Source organism: Cervus elaphus, chromosome 22, assembly GCF_910594005.1.
Source record: "Cervus elaphus chromosome 22, mCerEla1.1, whole genome shotgun sequence".
Taxonomy (NCBI): Eukaryota; Metazoa; Chordata; class Mammalia; order Artiodactyla; family Cervidae; genus Cervus; species Cervus elaphus.
Genome location: NC_057836.1, coordinates 644522 through 661275, shown reverse-complemented (window position 1 = coordinate 661275; position 16754 = coordinate 644522). Strand labels below are relative to the sequence as shown.

At 67.1% G+C, this 16754-nt stretch overlaps 2 protein-coding genes across 3 annotated transcripts; both read right to left on the bottom strand.

The window, feature by feature from the left end:
* HDAC10 (histone deacetylase 10) lies at positions 1 to 6219 on the bottom strand. 2 transcript variants are annotated; one of them, XM_043882461.1, is made up of 20 exons: positions 5060 to 6217; positions 4850 to 4984; positions 4562 to 4658; positions 4266 to 4363; positions 4082 to 4186; positions 3873 to 3941; positions 3580 to 3706; positions 3360 to 3425; positions 3123 to 3182; positions 2957 to 3046; positions 2712 to 2818; positions 2567 to 2634; positions 2218 to 2482; positions 2019 to 2103; positions 1600 to 1691; positions 1418 to 1474; positions 1065 to 1143; positions 684 to 866; positions 438 to 597; positions 1 to 283 (listed from the first exon to the last, which is right to left on the bottom strand). In XM_043882461.1, the coding sequence occupies exons 1-20, from the start codon at positions 5116 to 5118 to the stop codon at positions 273 to 275; spliced, it is 2013 nt and encodes a 670-aa protein (XP_043738396.1). In that variant the 5' UTR covers positions 5119 to 6217; the 3' UTR covers positions 1 to 272. The 2 variants fall into 2 exon arrangements, with proteins under 2 accessions (XP_043738396.1, XP_043738397.1); XM_043882462.1 differs by lacking the exon at positions 2957 to 3046 and having other exon boundaries at positions 5060 to 6219.
* Positions 6220 to 7225: 1006 nt separating this feature from the next.
* On the bottom strand, positions 7226 to 15380 carry MAPK12 (mitogen-activated protein kinase 12). The gene is made up of 12 exons (XM_043882463.1): positions 15033 to 15380; positions 14832 to 14961; positions 12508 to 12566; positions 11585 to 11696; positions 11442 to 11471; positions 11174 to 11221; positions 10551 to 10665; positions 10253 to 10324; positions 10021 to 10100; positions 9872 to 9950; positions 9621 to 9794; positions 7226 to 7780 (listed from the first exon to the last, which is right to left on the bottom strand). Exons 1-12 carry the CDS (start codon positions 15155 to 15157, stop codon positions 7701 to 7703), a joined length of 1104 nt encoding a protein of 367 aa, XP_043738398.1. The 5' UTR covers positions 15158 to 15380; the 3' UTR covers positions 7226 to 7700.
* Between the last annotated feature and the right edge of the window lie 1374 nt (positions 15381 to 16754).

Here is a 16754-nt window from a genome sequence, read left to right as displayed (position 1 = left end):
TTTGGCTTAACCTACTTTTACTGACGGCTGGGAGATGGGAGCCGGGGAGGGGCCGTCCGTGTAGAGGCTGGCGCCGGAGCGGGGGTCCCGGCGGTAGAGCCCCTGAGCCCGTGTCCTGGGCAGGCCTACAGCCTGGCCCTCAGGTCAGAAGCCTCGCGCAGAAACGTGCTGGCGCAGTTAACAACAGGCTCCCGGGGGACTGGTGCGTAGTGTCGTTTCCACGGTGTAGATACTCTCACCCTGGCCGACTTCAAGCTGCCAGGTCACAGCACTCAAGGAGGCGCTGAGAAGCGGGGCACAACTGCTTGACAGGGCCATGAGCTGGTTCAGGGCAGCACCCCGCTCCCCGGGATGTGAGCCCTCTCCCCACAGAGACCTAAGGCAGCTGTCACCCAAGGCCCCACGCATTCAGCCTAAGCCTGGTCCCGCAGCCTCACCAGCCACCTGCAGCATCTTCCACCTTGGCTCCAGCCGTGGTCTCAGGTACATCAGGGCCTGCGTGTCCTCTGGGGTGGCCATGGAGAAGGGGCCCAGGCTGGGGGGTGCCTCCCCATTCAGCACGCTGGCCAGGACTGTCGCAAGCTGGGGTGTGGATTCCTGGGCCAGCAACAGAGGTGGAAGCAGGGAGTCACTGATTTCTCCCCACCTCCCATCCCACAGCAGGTCCACCCCACCCAACTCACCTCATCCACAAGGGCCAAGACTCGGCCGCCTGCTGGGCCCCGAAGTAGTGCAGCCAGGAGTGCAGCTTGGGGGTCCCGCAGGCCATGGGCCAGCCCCAGCGCCACCAGCACCAGGTCAGGCTGGAAGCTGTAGGCCAGGGGCAGCACCAGGGCCAGGGCACAGCTCAGGAACCCACCAGTTGTCTATGGGAGTGACAGCAGCATAGCCCGGCCCATCATCCAGGAAACTCTGGCCAGCTCGGGTCACCCCACCTCGCAATCTTGGGTGGGCAGACACTCACACCCCCAGTCCCGCCAGGAAGGGCAGGTAAAGTCCAGGAGTCTGGCCTTCATGCCAGTGCTAGTGAGCACAGCTGTCCTGCCCTGTGACTCCCCACTCACCACTGGCAGTGGCACAGAGACGTGGAACATGGACGGGGCACTTGCCTCCTTGCCCCCAATGTTCAGCCATAGATTCCTCCTTCCAGGGGAGAGCAAGCATATGGATACATGTGCTTGTGCGTGAGATGTCGCCCACTCTCCAGAGCCCAGACAGATGAGGGGACAGCTCAGGGGCAGAGATGCTAGGACTGCTGACCCTCCGTGCTGGAGACCCTCCTGGCATTGCTCCCATGGGGCCCTTCTGGAATTCCAGCTGCAGAAGGCCCCGCCCACCTGTCACCCAGGAATCCAGGGTGATGTGTTCACCCCGCCCTACTTGTGAAACTGGACCTACACATGACCCGAGATCATACCCATCATCGGTGAGAGCTGGGGGCCGATCCAGCTGCCCCACGGCCACACACAGCAGCCTAGAGGAAGAGTTGGCTCCTGGATGAGCTGCTCACCCCACCTGGAGCCCATTCCCAGAGCCCTTCCCACGCGGCCAGCCCATGAGCCCTGCCTGGGAGCCTCAGACCAGCCAGGAGAGGCTTACCTCTGGGCTCCGTGGGACAGGCCATACCGAACGGCCACATCCAGGGTGGCAGCTGCAGCAGGGGCTGGTGTGGCTGCCATGCCACTGCTCACCTGTGGGGTGGGTAACAGGTGTAAAGGGCAACTCCCAAGCTGGGTAAACATACCCATCTGTCTTGTCTTTGCCCCTGGCTACGGGGTATCATCTGTGCAATCTGAGGTCAAATTGCTTCAACTGCTTCACTCCTGAAAACAAGACGCTTAAAACTACAAGTCATCCCCTTCACCTCTCCGCCAAGAGAATTTCCTTGAGGGAACTGAGGGGGGTGCTCCTGATCAACCCTGGGGGCTGTCCTGGGAAGGAGCCTGGGTACAAAGCAACACTCAAGTCCACATGGTTCTGTACCACCCAGCCCTGCCCTGACTCCCGGTTGCCCCCACCTGCCCATCCAGGATCCTGTCCAAGAGGTACAGGACCTTCCCGAGTGCAGCGAGGGCCTCCTCCTGGGCCAGGGCCTCACGTGGCCTGTGGTGGACAAACCAGGGAGACAGAAGGACACGGCATGACACAGACCACAGCTGAGTCCCACAGCCACGGGCAGCCACGGCCCGGTCCTTCCCCCAGGCCCGCCCTACCCACCTGGCCCAGGCCTGTGCTTCCTCCCGCGGCAGTGACCCCTCCTCACAGAGGACACCCGGGGGCAGGGCCCGGCCAGCGTCTGGCACAGTCAGGGCAGCAGCCACGCGGACAGGGGGTGTGGGGTGGAGGTGCAGCTGCTCCAGGAGCACGCTCAGAGCATCAGCGGCCTGAGTCACCGCTGCCTTGAATTCAGGCTCCCCCGGTGGCAGCAGTGAGGGCCTCCCCTCTGGGCAGGGGGTGCCGGGGCTCAGTACAGGGGCGGCACCTAGGGGTACAGGGTGGTTCAGAGTAACAGCCACCGACAGGAGCCTGAGGCGTCATCCCACCTGCCGACCCAAGTCAGGCTGACCTTGTTGCTGGAGGCTCACCCAGTGAGGGGCCTGGGCTGCCCGCACACGCTGGAGGGACTCCAGGGCGCTGCGAGGAGAAGCAGGATCAGGAGGCCCGGCCTCCCACCCCGGCCCTTCCCACCCTCCTTCCTCCCGGTCCCGCACCTGCCATGGGGCTCCATGGGCCCTGACAAGGGCAGGGCAGGGTCACCCAGCAGCGCTCGCACCGTCATGCACACGGACTGGGAGAGGGACTCCAGGTGGTAACCACCCTGGGAGGAGGAGGAGGAAGCAGAGACACGACAAGCTGGGCGGTCAGGGCCCCAGGCGGGACGCCCCGCTCCGCACGGCAGCAACCTCCGCCAGTACCCCAGCCTCTGCCCAGGTGCCCTCCCCCTCGCTGCGGTCACCTCCAGCACGGCGCAGACCCGGCCACCAGCCAGCACCTGCAGCAGCTGTGTGAGGTGGGCGAAGCACTCCGGCGTGGCCAGCATGTGCCCCTGCAGCCAGAGCCAGGCGTGAGGAGGGCCTGGCCCAGGGCCCCAGAAGCCCTCCAAAGCCAGGCCAGGCCCTCACCTCGGGATCGCCGATGGCTGAGTCGAATCCTGCAGAGACTAGGACCAGCTCAGGGTCGAACTGCAGGCAGGGCCCGGTCGGAAGAGACACAAAAGAAGCTGGAGCAGAGGCAGAGGGGAGGCCCCTCCAGAGAGACCCTCCTAACCCCCAAGAGTCCTGTTCCACGCTGGTGGGGAGAGGGGAGCCTCTGGGCACCGAATACCCCTCCCCTCCTGCCTCCACCCCCTCCAGAGTCACCTCAAAGGCCAGGGGCAGCAGCACGTGCAGGAAGGCGGCCACGTAGTCGGCATTTCCCATCCCGACCTGCAGTCAAGAGGCGTCAGAGCAGCCCTGCCAGGGAGCACTGCAGGGTCTTCAACCCCAGACCTGGCTTCTGGGGGTGGTTCTGGCTGCATGCCCTGGGCTACACACGGCTTAGTGGGAACGTAGGCTGGGTGAGGGGGGCGGTGGCCAGTACCTGGTTCCAGGGCAGGTTAACAGTGAAGCCAAGGCCCCGCCCCCGTCCGACAGCATCGGCATCTGACTCCCGCAGATGCGGCCAGAAGTGTCCGTGCTCGTAGCGGTGCCAGGAGAAGTAAAGGACGCTGCAACAGCCAGCCAGGGTCAGAGGTCAGAGGTCAGGCCCCCTCAGCCTCAGGGCTCCTGGCAGAACCCTGACCCCCGCCCCCAGCCGCTGAGCAAACAGCTGTGTCTCCCCTCTCAGGCCAGGCTCAGCCTGAAAAGTGGGGTGGCAGGGAGCCCCCAGCTTACCTGGGGTCATCCTCGAAGATATACTGGATGCCCTGACCATGATGGACATCCCAGTCAACGATGAGGACCCTGGGACAGACAGTTCTGGGGTAATAAGGGTCCCGGCCTCCCACTCCTAGCCAGGAGCCAGGCCCAGGATGGGAAGAGGTCCCTCCGTCCCCGCTTCGTGTCTGGCCTGGGCCTTACCCTGCAGCCGGACTGACACAAACCTGCGCAACCCGTGCTGCTGCTGGGCGTGTTTGGCTGCTATGGCTACGTTGTTGAACACGCAGAATCCGTTGGCAGTAGCCCTCTGGCTGTGGTGTCCAGGAGGCCTGGGGGTGAGCGTGGGGCAGGTCAGGGTCACTGTGCATTCACAGGGCCCCCCGCAGGTCGGGGGGGTGCCGCGCTCACCTCACCAGGGCGAGCCCGTTGCGCACAGCTCCCGTCAGCACCGCGTCCACCAGCTGCAGCGCAGCCCCTGCGGCCAGCCGGGCACAGTGGAAGGTACTCTGCGGGGGAGAGGTCCAGGTCAGCCCCCGGCCCCCCACTCCTCACAGGCTCGGCCAAGGCCTGTGCCAGGTTACAGGGCACCGTTCCCGGGCACCTGCAGCGGCAGCCAACAGGGCACAGTGCACGGGAGTGCCGGCCGTGAACAGGCACACGCGCCGGATGTGTGACTGGGGGGGCGGGTTAACCAGGGCACGCACCGGATGGAGGTAGACGGCATCGTACTGCTTGGACAGGGCCTGGAGCTCCCTGGTGCCCAAGGCCTGGGTCCCCCGCAACAGCGCCACATACTCGGGGCTGCAAAGAGGCAGGCAGGCAAGGCAGGGTCGCCAGGAGGAGCAGGTAGAGGAGAGAGACTGCCCGCCTCATTGCTGCCTCGCCTACCCCCACAACGGGGAAACTGAGGCTTGGGGGGAGGCTCTATGTGCCAGAACAGCAGGCTGGGGCAGCCCCAGCCTTTTAGGGCAGTGGCCCACCCCCCATCTGACCTGTGCACCAGGCCCAGCTCCGCCTCCGAGGCCTCGCGGGCTGCCAGCCGCAGACACCTTTGCTCCAGACCTTGCTGCTGCAGGCGCTCCAAGGCAGTGGTCAGGCGCTCAGGACACTCGATCTTACACTCAGGGCTGAGTGGACAGAAAGCTCAGCGTCCAGAGCCTCTGTCTTCACCCCCACCTCTCCCTCTGCCAGGCCCCACTTACTCGTCCCAGAGCAGCCGGGCGGCTGTCATGTCCTCGTGGTACACAAGTGCAGTCCCCATGGCCCGCCCGGGGTCACTGTGGGCCACTCAGGGTGGGCAGGACCCAACGATCCTGCTCACAGGCAGGTCAGTGCGCCGCCCGCCCCTCGTGGCAACCCCAGGGAGCAGCCAGGGGAGCCACTGGGGCCTGGGCGGGATCTCAGGAAGCCCAGACGGGGAGGCCCCAGGCCCAGCTGGCGACACAGCCAGGCCGGGGTCGCCCGGGTAGCTCCAGAGCCCTGGCTTCCGTCTCGTCCCACGCAGGGCTGCCCCAGTCCCCGCCCCGACGCAGCAGAGCGGGCCCAGGCCTGAGCCCCTCCGGCTCCGCGCGCCTCCCTTCCCGCCGGCGACGGCTCCCCCTCCCCCTCCCCCGGCGCCGAGGGCGGGCTCTCTGCCTCGCGCCCCTGCGGAAGTCGGAGCGGCCGGGTGCGGAGCCGGACGGCCGGAGTGCCCAAGCTCGGCGGGCTGTCGCGGCGGCGCCACGCTAGTCTGCGCCCCACGCCCGGGGCCTCCTCCAGGCCCGCCCAGACCCCGCGCCGCGGCTCAGACACAGCGGTTGCCCACCGCCGCCCCGCGCTGCCCGAGGCCCGGCTGCGAGGGCGCAGGGAAAAGGGAAGGAGAGAGGCGATGAGGAGCCTCGCCCCGGGAAGGGGGCCAGGACTCAGGCCGGCCAGGGCTGCAGCGCAGAGCTGTCCCCCAGGCGCAAGAAGTGTCCGACTGAAGCTCCGGGAAGACCACCGGCCGGAAAGCGGGGGACTCGGGGGCTCAGGACTGTGGCCGAGAAGCCGGACAGGCGCAGCACCGCGTGGGGAAAGCGAGGGAGGGGACCAACAGAGGGGTGTCTCCCGGCCTCAAACCGAGAGCTTCGGGGGACTGAGCCCGTGGGGTCGGGCTGTGGGCCGGGCCTGGAGGGCAGACTTTCTGAGGCGGTCTTGGGTGGGGGCGAGATGGCTGGGCCTGCGAGGGCTGGTCTCCGCGGCGGGAGAGCTAGAGGCGGGGCAGGGGCCCGGGGCAGGCGTGCTCACTCCCGTCCTCTGTTGCCCCAGCCGTACGGGGACGACCCCCACGGCGGGGCAGCTGTAGAGGGAGGCCTTGCACTGCCCCGCGGCCCGCAGCCTGCTCGAAACGCCCCCGTCCCGGTAGGAGTGCCTGCCGCGTGGGCCCCTGGCCGCCGCCGGGCTGGGGAAGGCGTGCCCGCCCCGGAGCCAATCAGAGCAGCTCGGAAGCCGCGAGCGGACAGGCCGTCCCGCGCACGTGGTCGCCGAGGCGTGGCCCGCGGCCGCCCGCCCCGCAGAGATGGCTGAACGCTTGCGTCACAGGCGCGGGCGGCCTGGGCGGACGGCGGTATCCACTGTGGTCACTTGTCTTGACCGTATATTCGGCTGAACCAGCTGTGCGCAAGGCCGGGAGAAGGAAGACGGGCGGATACCGCCTTGCGCGCACCTCCCGAGGGAAACAGTCGGGAGGAGCCCCAGGGTGGCCCCTGACCCGTCAGCGAGTCCTCTGCAACGGCCAGCAGAGGGCTCCGCGGGCTCACCCGCGGCAGCAGGGTATGGCCGGGCCTGCGACAGGAAGAGGAGCACAGAAACCACCTTCTGCTAAAGCTCAGGCGTCTCAGAGGCCCCCTGAGAAGCCGCAAGTGTCTTGCATGACCCTCCCGCCCATGAATCTGGCCTTGGAGAGTGCGGGAACCCCAGATACCGGGGACTGACACCCGAGTTGGACCTTGACCCCCTCACCCCTGTCAGGCCCTGCCCTGCATCTGGCTCCAGGGTCTAAGCTTAGAGGAAGGAAACGGCAACCCACTCCAGGATTCTTGCCTGGAGAATCCCATGGACAGAGGAGCCTGGCGGGCTACAGTCCACGGGGTTGCAAGCAGTCAGACAGGACTGAGCAACTGACTACACAACCACCACCACGCAAGAAGGGCGGGGCCAAACCCTATCTTGGGGGCTCCAGGCCTGAGGCTCCCTGACACAGGTTGGGGGGTCAGCTTTGTGGCCGGGGAGGGAAGGGTTGCCCAGGCCCAGTGGCTCAGGGTGGGGAGAAACTCCCAGACCAGCCTCCTTACTCCAAACACAAACCTAAAGGTGGAGCTCCAGCCCAGGAATGAGAAAGTGAAGCAGAGTGGGACCTACAAAAGGGTTTATTTCCTCCAGCCGAGGGGCCACACCATGTGACCAATGTACATTCCAGGCTGGGGGTGAAGAAGCGTCCACACGAACACCCTCAGGAGACGCATCCCTGAGTCGGCATCCTGTCCTTCCTTCTCAGCACAGTTCAGAGAAGGCAGGGTCAGAGGCCAGGACTTGACCCCAAGTCCTGTCCCACCCCACCGGCTCTGAAGCTTCTGGTGCGTCCTGGGGGCAGGGACCGCTGCTGGAAGGCTCAGAGCCCAGCCCCAGGTCAGGTGGGCATCCTGTCCAGAAAGTCCAGATGCTCCTCCAAGGTTAGGCTGAGATGGGGTCTGAGAGCAGAGGAACAGGCTTCCAAGAGAGGTTCCGTGGAGCACAGGGGCTCCCGAGACTCCAGCCTCAGCCAAGGTCACAGTGGCAGACGGGGTCTCCCGTCCAGGTGGAGCCCCAGCCAGGGCCCAGGCGTCTTCACAAGGCTGTCTCCTTGGAGACCTTGGCCCCCAGCTGCCGGGGAGGCTTGAAGCTGAGCACCTCTTTATATGTGACACCTGGGGCCAGAAGGACAGAGTCACAGAAGGAGCCCACCACCCATCAGACAGCTCCACGGTGCATACCAAGCATCGACGCCAGTGACCCAGACCAAGTGCTCGCCCGGGCCAGTGACAGCTCCTGAGATTCCACTCGGGGTGGGCATGGGGAAAACGCCCGGGCCCAGAGCACAGGTCACTGACCTCGGGGCTCACTGCCCCCTAAATTACAGTCAGAGATCACTGCCAGGGCTTAGGCACCAAGGGAGCTCCTTTGTCGCACATGTGCGAATCCACCCGTATCCATCCCCAGGGACTGTCCACCCTTGACGGGACTCCTGTAGCCCACACACGCGGCCCCCAGAGTGGCTCTGGCCCCACAGCCTGCCTCGGTGAACAGAGGATGTTGCACGCACATAAACCAATGTGTTCACTCAAGTGGAGCTACTCAGGGTCCCACCAGGGCGTTCCAGCTTCAGAATGCAGAACATCCACGAAGCCTCAAACAAGAGTGAAATTCCCACTGACCACCTGCATCTCGGGCTTCCTCACCGGTCCCCATGTTCCCTGCACCACGCCCAGAGCGGGCGGTCCCTAGGGAGGGGGCGCTGCTCCACCTCTCCCAGCGTGCCCACAGTCACCAGGTCGGCAGAGCGCCCGTCTGGGGGACCACTGGGGCTCCCGGAGCCCCACTCAGAGGACCATGCTTCAACGGCATGTGGTCTGTGTGGTTTGCCCAGTGAGCGGCATGGTTGTGTTCCCACCCGTGAGGTGGCTCCCAGGCCATCTGTCTGACCCTCACGCAGGGTGGGGCCAGGCCACACGGGGAAGGTCCGTGTGGAGAAGCCCTTGCTGGAAGGCTGGCCTTTCCCAGGGAGACAGGAAGTAATGAGCTTAAATATCTGACCGGGGGTTTAACCGCAAACATGGTCTGTAGTAAAAGCAAAAGTTCTTACTACAGTTTGGGGCGGGAACCACAGACAGGATCCTATGGCCTGCGGTTTTGGGTTTTCTGGTCTTTTTTTAGCAACAGAAAACTTACAAGCACAAAACCCAGCACAGAGAAAGGTGCAGCCCCCGCTGGCAGCACCGAGAACCCAGGGACCCGAAAGAGCTTCGTGTGAGCGGCACAGCCGTCCGGCCCCGCCCCACCCTCCGCGTCTAGGACCACAGCGCTGGCCTGAGGCTCGGCCAGGATGGGGCCTTGGACAGCAGCCACCAGGCCCGCAGCTCCATCGGCCCTATGCTGCCCTCAGCTGGGTCCCCACTCCCTCCAGGGGCCTGAAGCCACAGAGAGACCACGTGCTGGACGAAGCCCGATCCAGCGTGGGGCGTCAGGGACCTGGCGGTGGGGGGGCGGGCCGGGGACCACGCAGGTGACCCTGAGCCCAGCCTCAGGCTGAGCAGCCCTCAGAGACCAGCAGGGCCCTCGGTCTAGGGACAGCCAAAGCAAAGCCTGCCGGCGCAGAGCATGGATGGGGGTGCTCAGTGGGCTGGAGGGGACGGGCAATGGGTGCTGAGGAAGGTGGAGGGCAGACGGGCTGCCTGGCGTGGACCTGGCCCTCCCGGCAGGACAAGGGTGCTGTGTGACTGTGTGGTAGGAACGGTCTTGAAGGGGCAGGAGATCCAAGAAGTATGAGCAGAGGCCTGGGGAGGGGTTCTGAGGGGCTCCGGGGCAGCCTGGGCCCTGGCCTAGACGTGCACGGGCACGCTAGCTGCTCCGGGCGCCAGGAGAGGCCCAGTGCCTGAATGTGCCCTCTGACCTCCTGCTGCATTCCTCGCTGAACCTGCATCCCGGGGAGGGGGGCCCGGGGCCCTGAGCCCCGCCACCCGCACAGGGCCGGCCGGGGCCCCCACTCACGCTTCCACTCGTCCAGCGTGCGGTCCACGTCATCGAAGGACTCGTCGTACTTCTGGGCCTGGGGCTCGTCCTCCGTGTCCTGCAGCGACTCGAAGTAGGGGTGGGCCAGCGCCTCGGCCGCCGTCACCCGCCGCTCCGCATCCAGCACCAGCATCTTCTCCAGGAGGCTCACGGCTGCAGGAAGGGCAGGTCAGGCCGGCCGAGGGCAGCGTCCTAGGGCCCGGCCCCACACCCACCCCAGTGCCACCTACCCAGGGGGCTCGCGTTGGTCAGGATGGAGGCAAAATCCTTCTTCTCCAGCTCAGGGAGGCCCTTCATGTAGTTCTTGGCCTGCGCAGGAGCAGGCCGTGAGAAGCCAGTCCCGGGCCTGTCCCCAGCCCCCGCCCAGCTCCCGGCTGACCTCGTCACTTTGCAGCCTCTGCACAAACTCCGCTGGAGGCGTCCCCGTCACCTTCATGATCTCCTTCAGCTGGTCCAGGTCTTGGCCAAGGTCAGGAACACAGAGCGGGCCAGAGACAGGGCTCGCCCACCCACCTGCTCCCGGCAGGTGTCCCCTCAGGTGCAGGGTAAGCCCCCCCAAACCCAGCCCCAGGTGCAGGGTAAGCCCCAGCCTGGCCCTCGGTATAGGATACGGTCGTTGCCTTTGAAGAGCGTCTTCCCCGTGATCATCTCGGCCATGATGCAGCCCACGGACCAGATGTCCACTGAGACAGAAGCCCCTGCGTCAGGGCTCCGCAGGCTGGGGAGGGGGGCACACACAGACTGGGGAGGGGGAGACACAGATGGGGGTGGGGGCGGTGGAGGGGTCATGGGCGCCGGAGCCATCTGGCCCGCCACCCCCCACCCAGCCCCCCACCCAGCTTGGAGCCTCCCCACGGAGCAGCCGCCACAGACCCCCGTGGAGCAGGGCGCGGGCGGGCAGCTCCTCACCCGTCTGCGTGTAGTGCATCCAGTTCAAGATGACCTCGGGCGCCCGGTACCACCTGGTCACCACGTACCCGGTCATCTCGCTGTCTGCCTGCCGGGCCAGGCCGAAGTCCAGGATCTATAGCCAGAGTCAGAGGGAGTGGGGGGCAAAGTGGTCCCTGGGGAGTGGGCGGGCCGACTGTGGTCCAGAAGACCCCAAGGGGCCCGGGCACACAGGGGCCTCAGGCCAAGCCCCTGGGGATGAGGTCTCGACCACGTGTCCCTAACCCTGCCTCCAGGGCCCCCTGACAGACAGGGCCCCCGGCCCAACAGGCCACGCCTGCCCCCAACCCTCAGAAACAGGCCCCCGGGGGTCTCCTCCCCGCGCCCCGCCCCTGCGGACGCCCAGGCCCGGCCAGTGCCTCTGTGCAGTCCCCTTCCGCCCCACTTCTCCTCAAGCAGGTATGGACATGTGCCACAGGCCACCCGCCAAGTGCCGCCCTAGGACCCCGGCCACGGCCCGGATGGCTGGGGTCTGGTCCGTCCGCGTGGGCCTGGGCCAGCCCACCTCCGGGCCTGAGAGCAGGGGCCCAGCGGGCAGACAGGCGGGTGTGGGGGAGGGCCCAAGTGCCCAGCCCCACACACACCTTCAGCTCACAGTCCTCGTTCACCGCCAGGTTGCCGGGCTTCAGGTCCTGGGGACAGAGGCATGGTGTTGGTGCAGGGCCAAGGCCAGGGCCCGAGCAGCACCTGAACGTGGGGGCACGGCCGGCCTCCCCGCAGCCCTTCCAGGAAGGGTGGGGTACCTGCCCCGGGCGGTGTGCAGAGGGGGTGCCCCCTCAGGGGTGGGCGGCTCTGGGACGGAGCCCCTTACACCCACAGCCAGGAGAGGCACCCCCCCGGGCCAGGACTCACCCTATGGATGACGCCAGCAGCGTGGATGTACTGTGGGGACAGAGGGCAGTCAGCGGCCGTCAGCTCACAGGAACCCGAGTCCCGGCCATGCCCGGGGCCCCTCCCAGCCCCGCAGGCGCCCCCCCGCCATCCCGTGTCCCCACCTTCAGCCCCTTGAGCATCTGGTAGACAAGGAACTGCACTCGGTCCTCACTCAGCTTCTCATGCTTCATGAGCTTTCCCAGGTCGGTGCCCATGAACGGCATCACCAGGTAACTGCAGGGTGTGACAAGGTACAGACAGTCAGGGTCGCATGGGACCCCGTCACACTGTGGCACGTGGTCACCGCCTCCCACGGCGCTACCCCCGGGCCCCACCCTGCAGGCCCCACGAGGCCAGGGAGCTGAGAACTGTGCTTTGGGTTTCCGAAGGGTGACCAGGGAGACCGAGGTTCAAGGCAGGGGAGGGGGCGAAAGAAAGGAGAGAGGTGGTTCTGGACAGGGGTGAACACAGGGCATCCACATCGGGGGGGGGGCAAGCTGGATGGGGTGGGGAGACGGGGAGACACCCTGAGCACCCCACCAGGACGCCGGGCCACTGTGTGTGCGTCCTTGACCTCCGCGAAGCTGGGCGGCGAGGAGCCCGTCTCCCCCGCCCTGGCCAGGCCGGGCCCAGGCTCCTAGCCGAGGGGAGCGTGAGTCCAGGGGTAGCCACCCCGGCAGTCACGGGGCAGGTGTCACAGAACAGTCAGCACTGGGCCCCCTGCGCCCCTCCCCTCCTGCCGGCAAAGGTCAGCAGCTCCAGTTACAGGCACAGCCTCAGGGCCAGCACGGAGCACGGGACCGCTGACAACCCTCAGGGCCAAGACTCACAACTCTGGCACTGCAGGAGAGGGCCCAGGTCCACCCCATGGCACCAAGAGCATGTGGCAGCGGGCAGTGGGGGGCCAGGTGCACCCCGACCCCTGGCCAGGCTGCGAGGTGAGACCCGCCTCAAGGGGCTCCCCGCCAACCCCAAAGCTGAAGTTGACACCCAGGAGCCACCCAACACCAACTCCCTACCCGGCCAGCCCCAGGCAGGCACTCACAAGTCCGTGAAGTCATCCAGCGTCTCGTCGGGCGTGAACACGTCCAGCAGCCCAATCACCTGGGGAGGAGGCCAAGCACCGGGTGGGCGGGGGCTCGGGCACCCACTGTTCTCGGCAGGAGAGCCCCCTGCAACTGCCCACGGGCCCAGCTCTGCCCACTGGCAGCTCTACCTTGCCCTGGCACACGTGCCCACAGACAAAGGCTATTTCTGGATGGAGACTGCGGGCATCCTCTGGGGGAGGGGCAGCCTCAAGTCCGGGGCAGCTCCCAGCCACCCAAGGAGCTCAGCCCTTGGCCCGACATCACCCCACTTCCTGTCCCTGCTGAAGACCCAGGACCAGGGTGGGGGCAGCCAGCCCCTAGGAGGGACCACGCCTCTGCCAAAGAGGTCCAGGCAGATGGACTAGGACCAAACCCACAGCCCGCAGGCCTGTGCTTGGGGGGAGACAGCACACGGGCAGTGTGACAGCTGGCTCCTGGGCCTCCAGGGACCCGTGAAGCCTGCACATCCAAGCGGCTGGAGGGACAGGTGGGCGTGCTGGCAGGGGGCAGGCCTGGCAGAGGCCACACAAATGGTGGCCGAGGCAGGAGACAGAGAGCTCGGAGCACTTGAGGAACATGGGAGAGAGGCCAGGTGGCCAAGAACCAGGCCAGGGAGCCGCCAAGGAGAAGCCGAGGAGAGCGAGCGGGCCCGCGACACCAGGTGAAGGCTGCCCTGATCCCAGGAGCCGCCACGGGGGGTTGGGCGGGCATGCTGCTGGGTGCGGCCCCAGCTGTGGTGCAGGGACAAAGTGGGCACGAGGCAGAGGGACGGCTTGGTGACCACCGCAGCCTCCAGGGCCAGACACGGGTGAGGGAGGCAGGGACACCAGAGAGGGGCCAGAGGCAGCAGAAGCCTCAGGAGGCGGTTTCAGCAAGGATCCCGGAGGTTCAGGGGAGGCGTGTCAGGTTGATGGAAACTTCCAGGCCTCTGCCTTGCACAAAGAGGCCAGTGCTGGGGGTGGGGGGCTGGGGTGCAGGGGCAGAGGTGGGCACAGAACTGGCAGGACTGGGTCACGCCTCAGCCTCTCGGAGACCGTTTCTTCCCAGGAACCCAGGATCATGAAAGGCGGAGCCTCCCAGCTCAGGGGGGCAGCTGCTGTGGGTCAGGGGGCCTGCAGGAAGGCAGGAACCGGCGGCAGCGGGGAGGCCCGAGCAAGGAAGGACAGGACCGGGAGGCCACGGAGCAGAAGCCCAGGGAGAGTGCGGACAGGCCAGGGCAAGGGGTTAGCATGAACTGGGAGGGAGGGGACCGCAGGAAGGCTCTGGCAGAGGGGTCAGTCCTCATGGGGATGAGTCCCGCGTGTGAGCAGGTGTGCCTGCAGGTAGCAAAGCCGGGGCGGGGTGGGTGTCCACCACAAGGGGCTCCACCCGGGGATGGGAGTGGAGAACCCCCCGAGGCACTGAGCGGGTGGGCCCTGGAGCTGAGGGCAGTTTCCCGGTGGACACGGGGACCAGGAGGTGCCGGCCCGCCATGATTGGCCAGGGTCTGGGCACCCAGATCACCCTCAGACTGGGCAGGAGTGGCTTGTGGGAGGGGAAGCAGGCAGCTTTCAGGGTCACAGGAGGAACTGCATGGAGGAAGAAGGGAAGGGCCCTTTGCAGCCCGCACTGTGCAGGGAGAGGCTTGGGGCACCACGGCCGTCTCCTGCGGGCAGGTCTGGAGGCAGAGGAGACCCCTCCCTGGTGGGGGCCGGCCCTTCCTCACATTGTGCGGGTGGGCGTCACAGGAAGGGTCTGCGTGCAGCTGGTGCCCAACATCCTCCACACACGGCTGGGCTCACTGGACCCCTTCTCCATCAGAGACCGGGGGGCTCTGAGGAAGCTGACAACTCGGGTTCCTCCGCGTTCCCAGCCATCCCAGTCCCAGGGCTGGGGCTCAGGAGGCAGACTGGGGTCAGGAAAGGGGCTAGAGGAGCGGGCAGGGGGCAGCCGGCTGGCGGGGGGCTGGGGGGGGTCCCCTTCCAGGAAAACCCCTCCTCCTGCCAAGTTCCCCAGGGCTCAAGTCAAAGTTTGGAGCGAGTAGGGCAGGAGCCCGGCGGCCTGGGCCATCCGCGAGCAGGCCCCGGGCGAAAGAGCCAGAGGCGGCTGCGGGACTGGCCCAGGCGGAGCGGACGAGACCCGGGGAAGCCGCCCTCTCGACCCGCACGCTCCGGGACACGGTCGGACCCACGGCCTCCGCCCCGCCACCCCAAGGAGCAGCCCAGGGGTCTCCGGGGCAGGATCTGGGGCCGGCGGGGGATGAGCGGAGCGCGGTGGCCGCGGGTGGGGCGGCGCGACTCACGTTCTCGTGGCGCATGTGCTTCAGCAGACGAAGCTCGCGGTAGGCGCGCTTGGCGAACAGCTCGGACTGAAAGGGCCGGTACAGCTTCTTGATGGCAACCTTGGCGCCCGTGCGGCTGTCCACCGCCGAGCTGCGGGGCGCACAGCTCAGCAAGGGGCCGAGACACCCCACCCGCGGCCACCCAGCCCGGCCTGCGCTCACCACACGGCGCCGTAGGCGCCCGAGCCCACGGGTTGCAGATCCTGGTACACGACGCGCACCTCCCAGGCCGTCTTGGTCACCTCCTGGCGATAAAAGCCCTTGCGGGCGGGCGACGGAGAGCTCATGGCTGGCCGGGCACCGCCCCCGCCGCGGACACCGTGCCTCGAGGGCTGGGGTCCCGGCGCGCACCTGGGCCACCGCCGCCACCGCCGCCGCCGCCGCCGGGGAAGCCGGCTGCCGGCTGTCCAGGTCCGGAGCTCCGACCCCGGCCCCCGCCTGGCCCGCCCGCGGCCCCTCCCTTGCGGGAGGACCAACCGGCCCCGGGGCCCGGGCGCACGTGACGCCCCCGCCCCCCCCCCCCCCCCCCCCGCCGCGGCCCCTCCGGAAACCTGAGGCGGCGCCGCCCTGCAGGCGGAGGCGAGCGAAGTGGGGAGGCCGGAGGCGGGGGAAGGGAGCGCCGCGGCGCAGGGCAGCCCCCACCCGGACTAGCCTGCCTCTGCGCTCCGCCCTCGGGCTGGACTCCCCGGACCTAGCGCACAGTGTCTCCGCTGGAGGCCCGAGGGGTTCCAGTCTCCTCCTTCCCGCCGCGCCCAGCGGCGCTGGCCCATCCTGGCCGTCTGAGCTTGTCAGCTTCTACCCCCAGCCCCAAATCACCGTTCAGCAGTCCCGCCAACTTCCTCCCCCGACCAGAGAACTCCCACCCTGAGGCACCTGACCTGAGCACTGTAGGCCAACTACCCACCCCGCATGCCCCTTCACCCTGCGCTGACCCTCCCACCCCTGGCTCCGTTCCACCCGTCTTGCCTTTATCCCCCTTTCCCTGTGAAGAAGCGCATTCCCTCTCCCGAACTCAGAGTGCCTACCACGCTGGAGCAGAGAGGGTGGTCCTGCAGGCCCCCCACCTGGGTGGGGACACTACCCAGAGATGTGCACGCAGTCCTGCAGGTCCCACCCCTGTCCAGCCCAGGCCCTCAGGTTTACGCTTCAAAACACAGCCAGAGCGGCTCACTCTCCCCATGAAGGTATGTCCGACCCCCAAAGTGGAGGGGCGCCCACTTACCTTGAGATGGGGGCATTATCATTTCATGCGTCAGAGCCCCCTCCATGCCCTCCCCCAGCCCAGTGACCCAGGCCTGAGACACAGTGGGGTAACAAGATCCCCGAGGGCCCGGCCACCTTCCGTGCCCTGCTCCGTGGATCAGCAGCCCGCAGCTTGCCGGCCAGGGCAGCTTTACACCTGCTCCACCGCAGCGAGCCGGCGCTCAGGAGCTGCAGCCTGGGGTCCCTGGAGCCACAGGCACGTTTGCCCGTGCCCCTCATCCCCTGTGGCACCCCACCTGCCTCCTCCAGGAAGCCCCCAGCTGGCCCCCTTACTCTCTGCATTGAGGTGCAGGGCTCCAGAAGGGTTCTGCTGCTCCCACCCCGCCCCGCCCCGCCCGGTCGCCAGGGGTCCTCCGGGACCTGAGGCCAAGCAGCCACGCTGACCAGGCCTCTCTACAGATGCAGCTCCCAGATGATCCCCACAACCCTCCCAAGGCCTGGGGCAAAGGCACAGAATGTCCCCATAATAAGGACACCTTGCCTGGTCCCCAGTGGGGCCTGGGCCTTCCCAGCCTGAGCTGCAGGGAGCAGCAGGGGCTTGACTGGAAAGAAAGGAAAGCTTCTCCCTGGCCCTGGGGAAGGCAGGCCTTTGTCCCCCCACCCTGCCTCCTCCCTGACCAG

Coding starts and splice junctions, on each gene's coding strand:
- HDAC10 (XM_043882461.1), bottom strand. CDS start 5,118: ATGGGGACTGCACTTGTGTACCACGAGGACATGACAGCCGCCCGGCTG. Junction 4,985..5,059: donor GCCCGGCTGCTCTGGGACGA/GTAAGTGGGGCC, acceptor CTGTCCACTCAG/CCCTGAGTGTAAGATCGAGT. Junction 1,475..1,599: donor CTGTCCCACGGAGCCCAGAG/GTAAGCCTCTCC, acceptor CTCTTCCTCTAG/GCTGCTGTGTGTGGCCGTGG.
- MAPK12 (XM_043882463.1), bottom strand. CDS start 15,157: ATGAGCTCTCCGTCGCCCGCCCGCAAGGGCTTTTATCGCCAGGAGGTG. Junction 12,567..14,831: donor AGCACATGCGCCACGAGAAC/GTGAGTCGCGCC, acceptor CCTCCTCCCCAG/GTGATTGGGCTGCTGGACGT. Junction 9,951..10,020: donor AGAGGCTGCAAAGTGACGAG/GTCAGCCGGGAG, acceptor GCTCCTGCGCAG/GCCAAGAACTACATGAAGGG.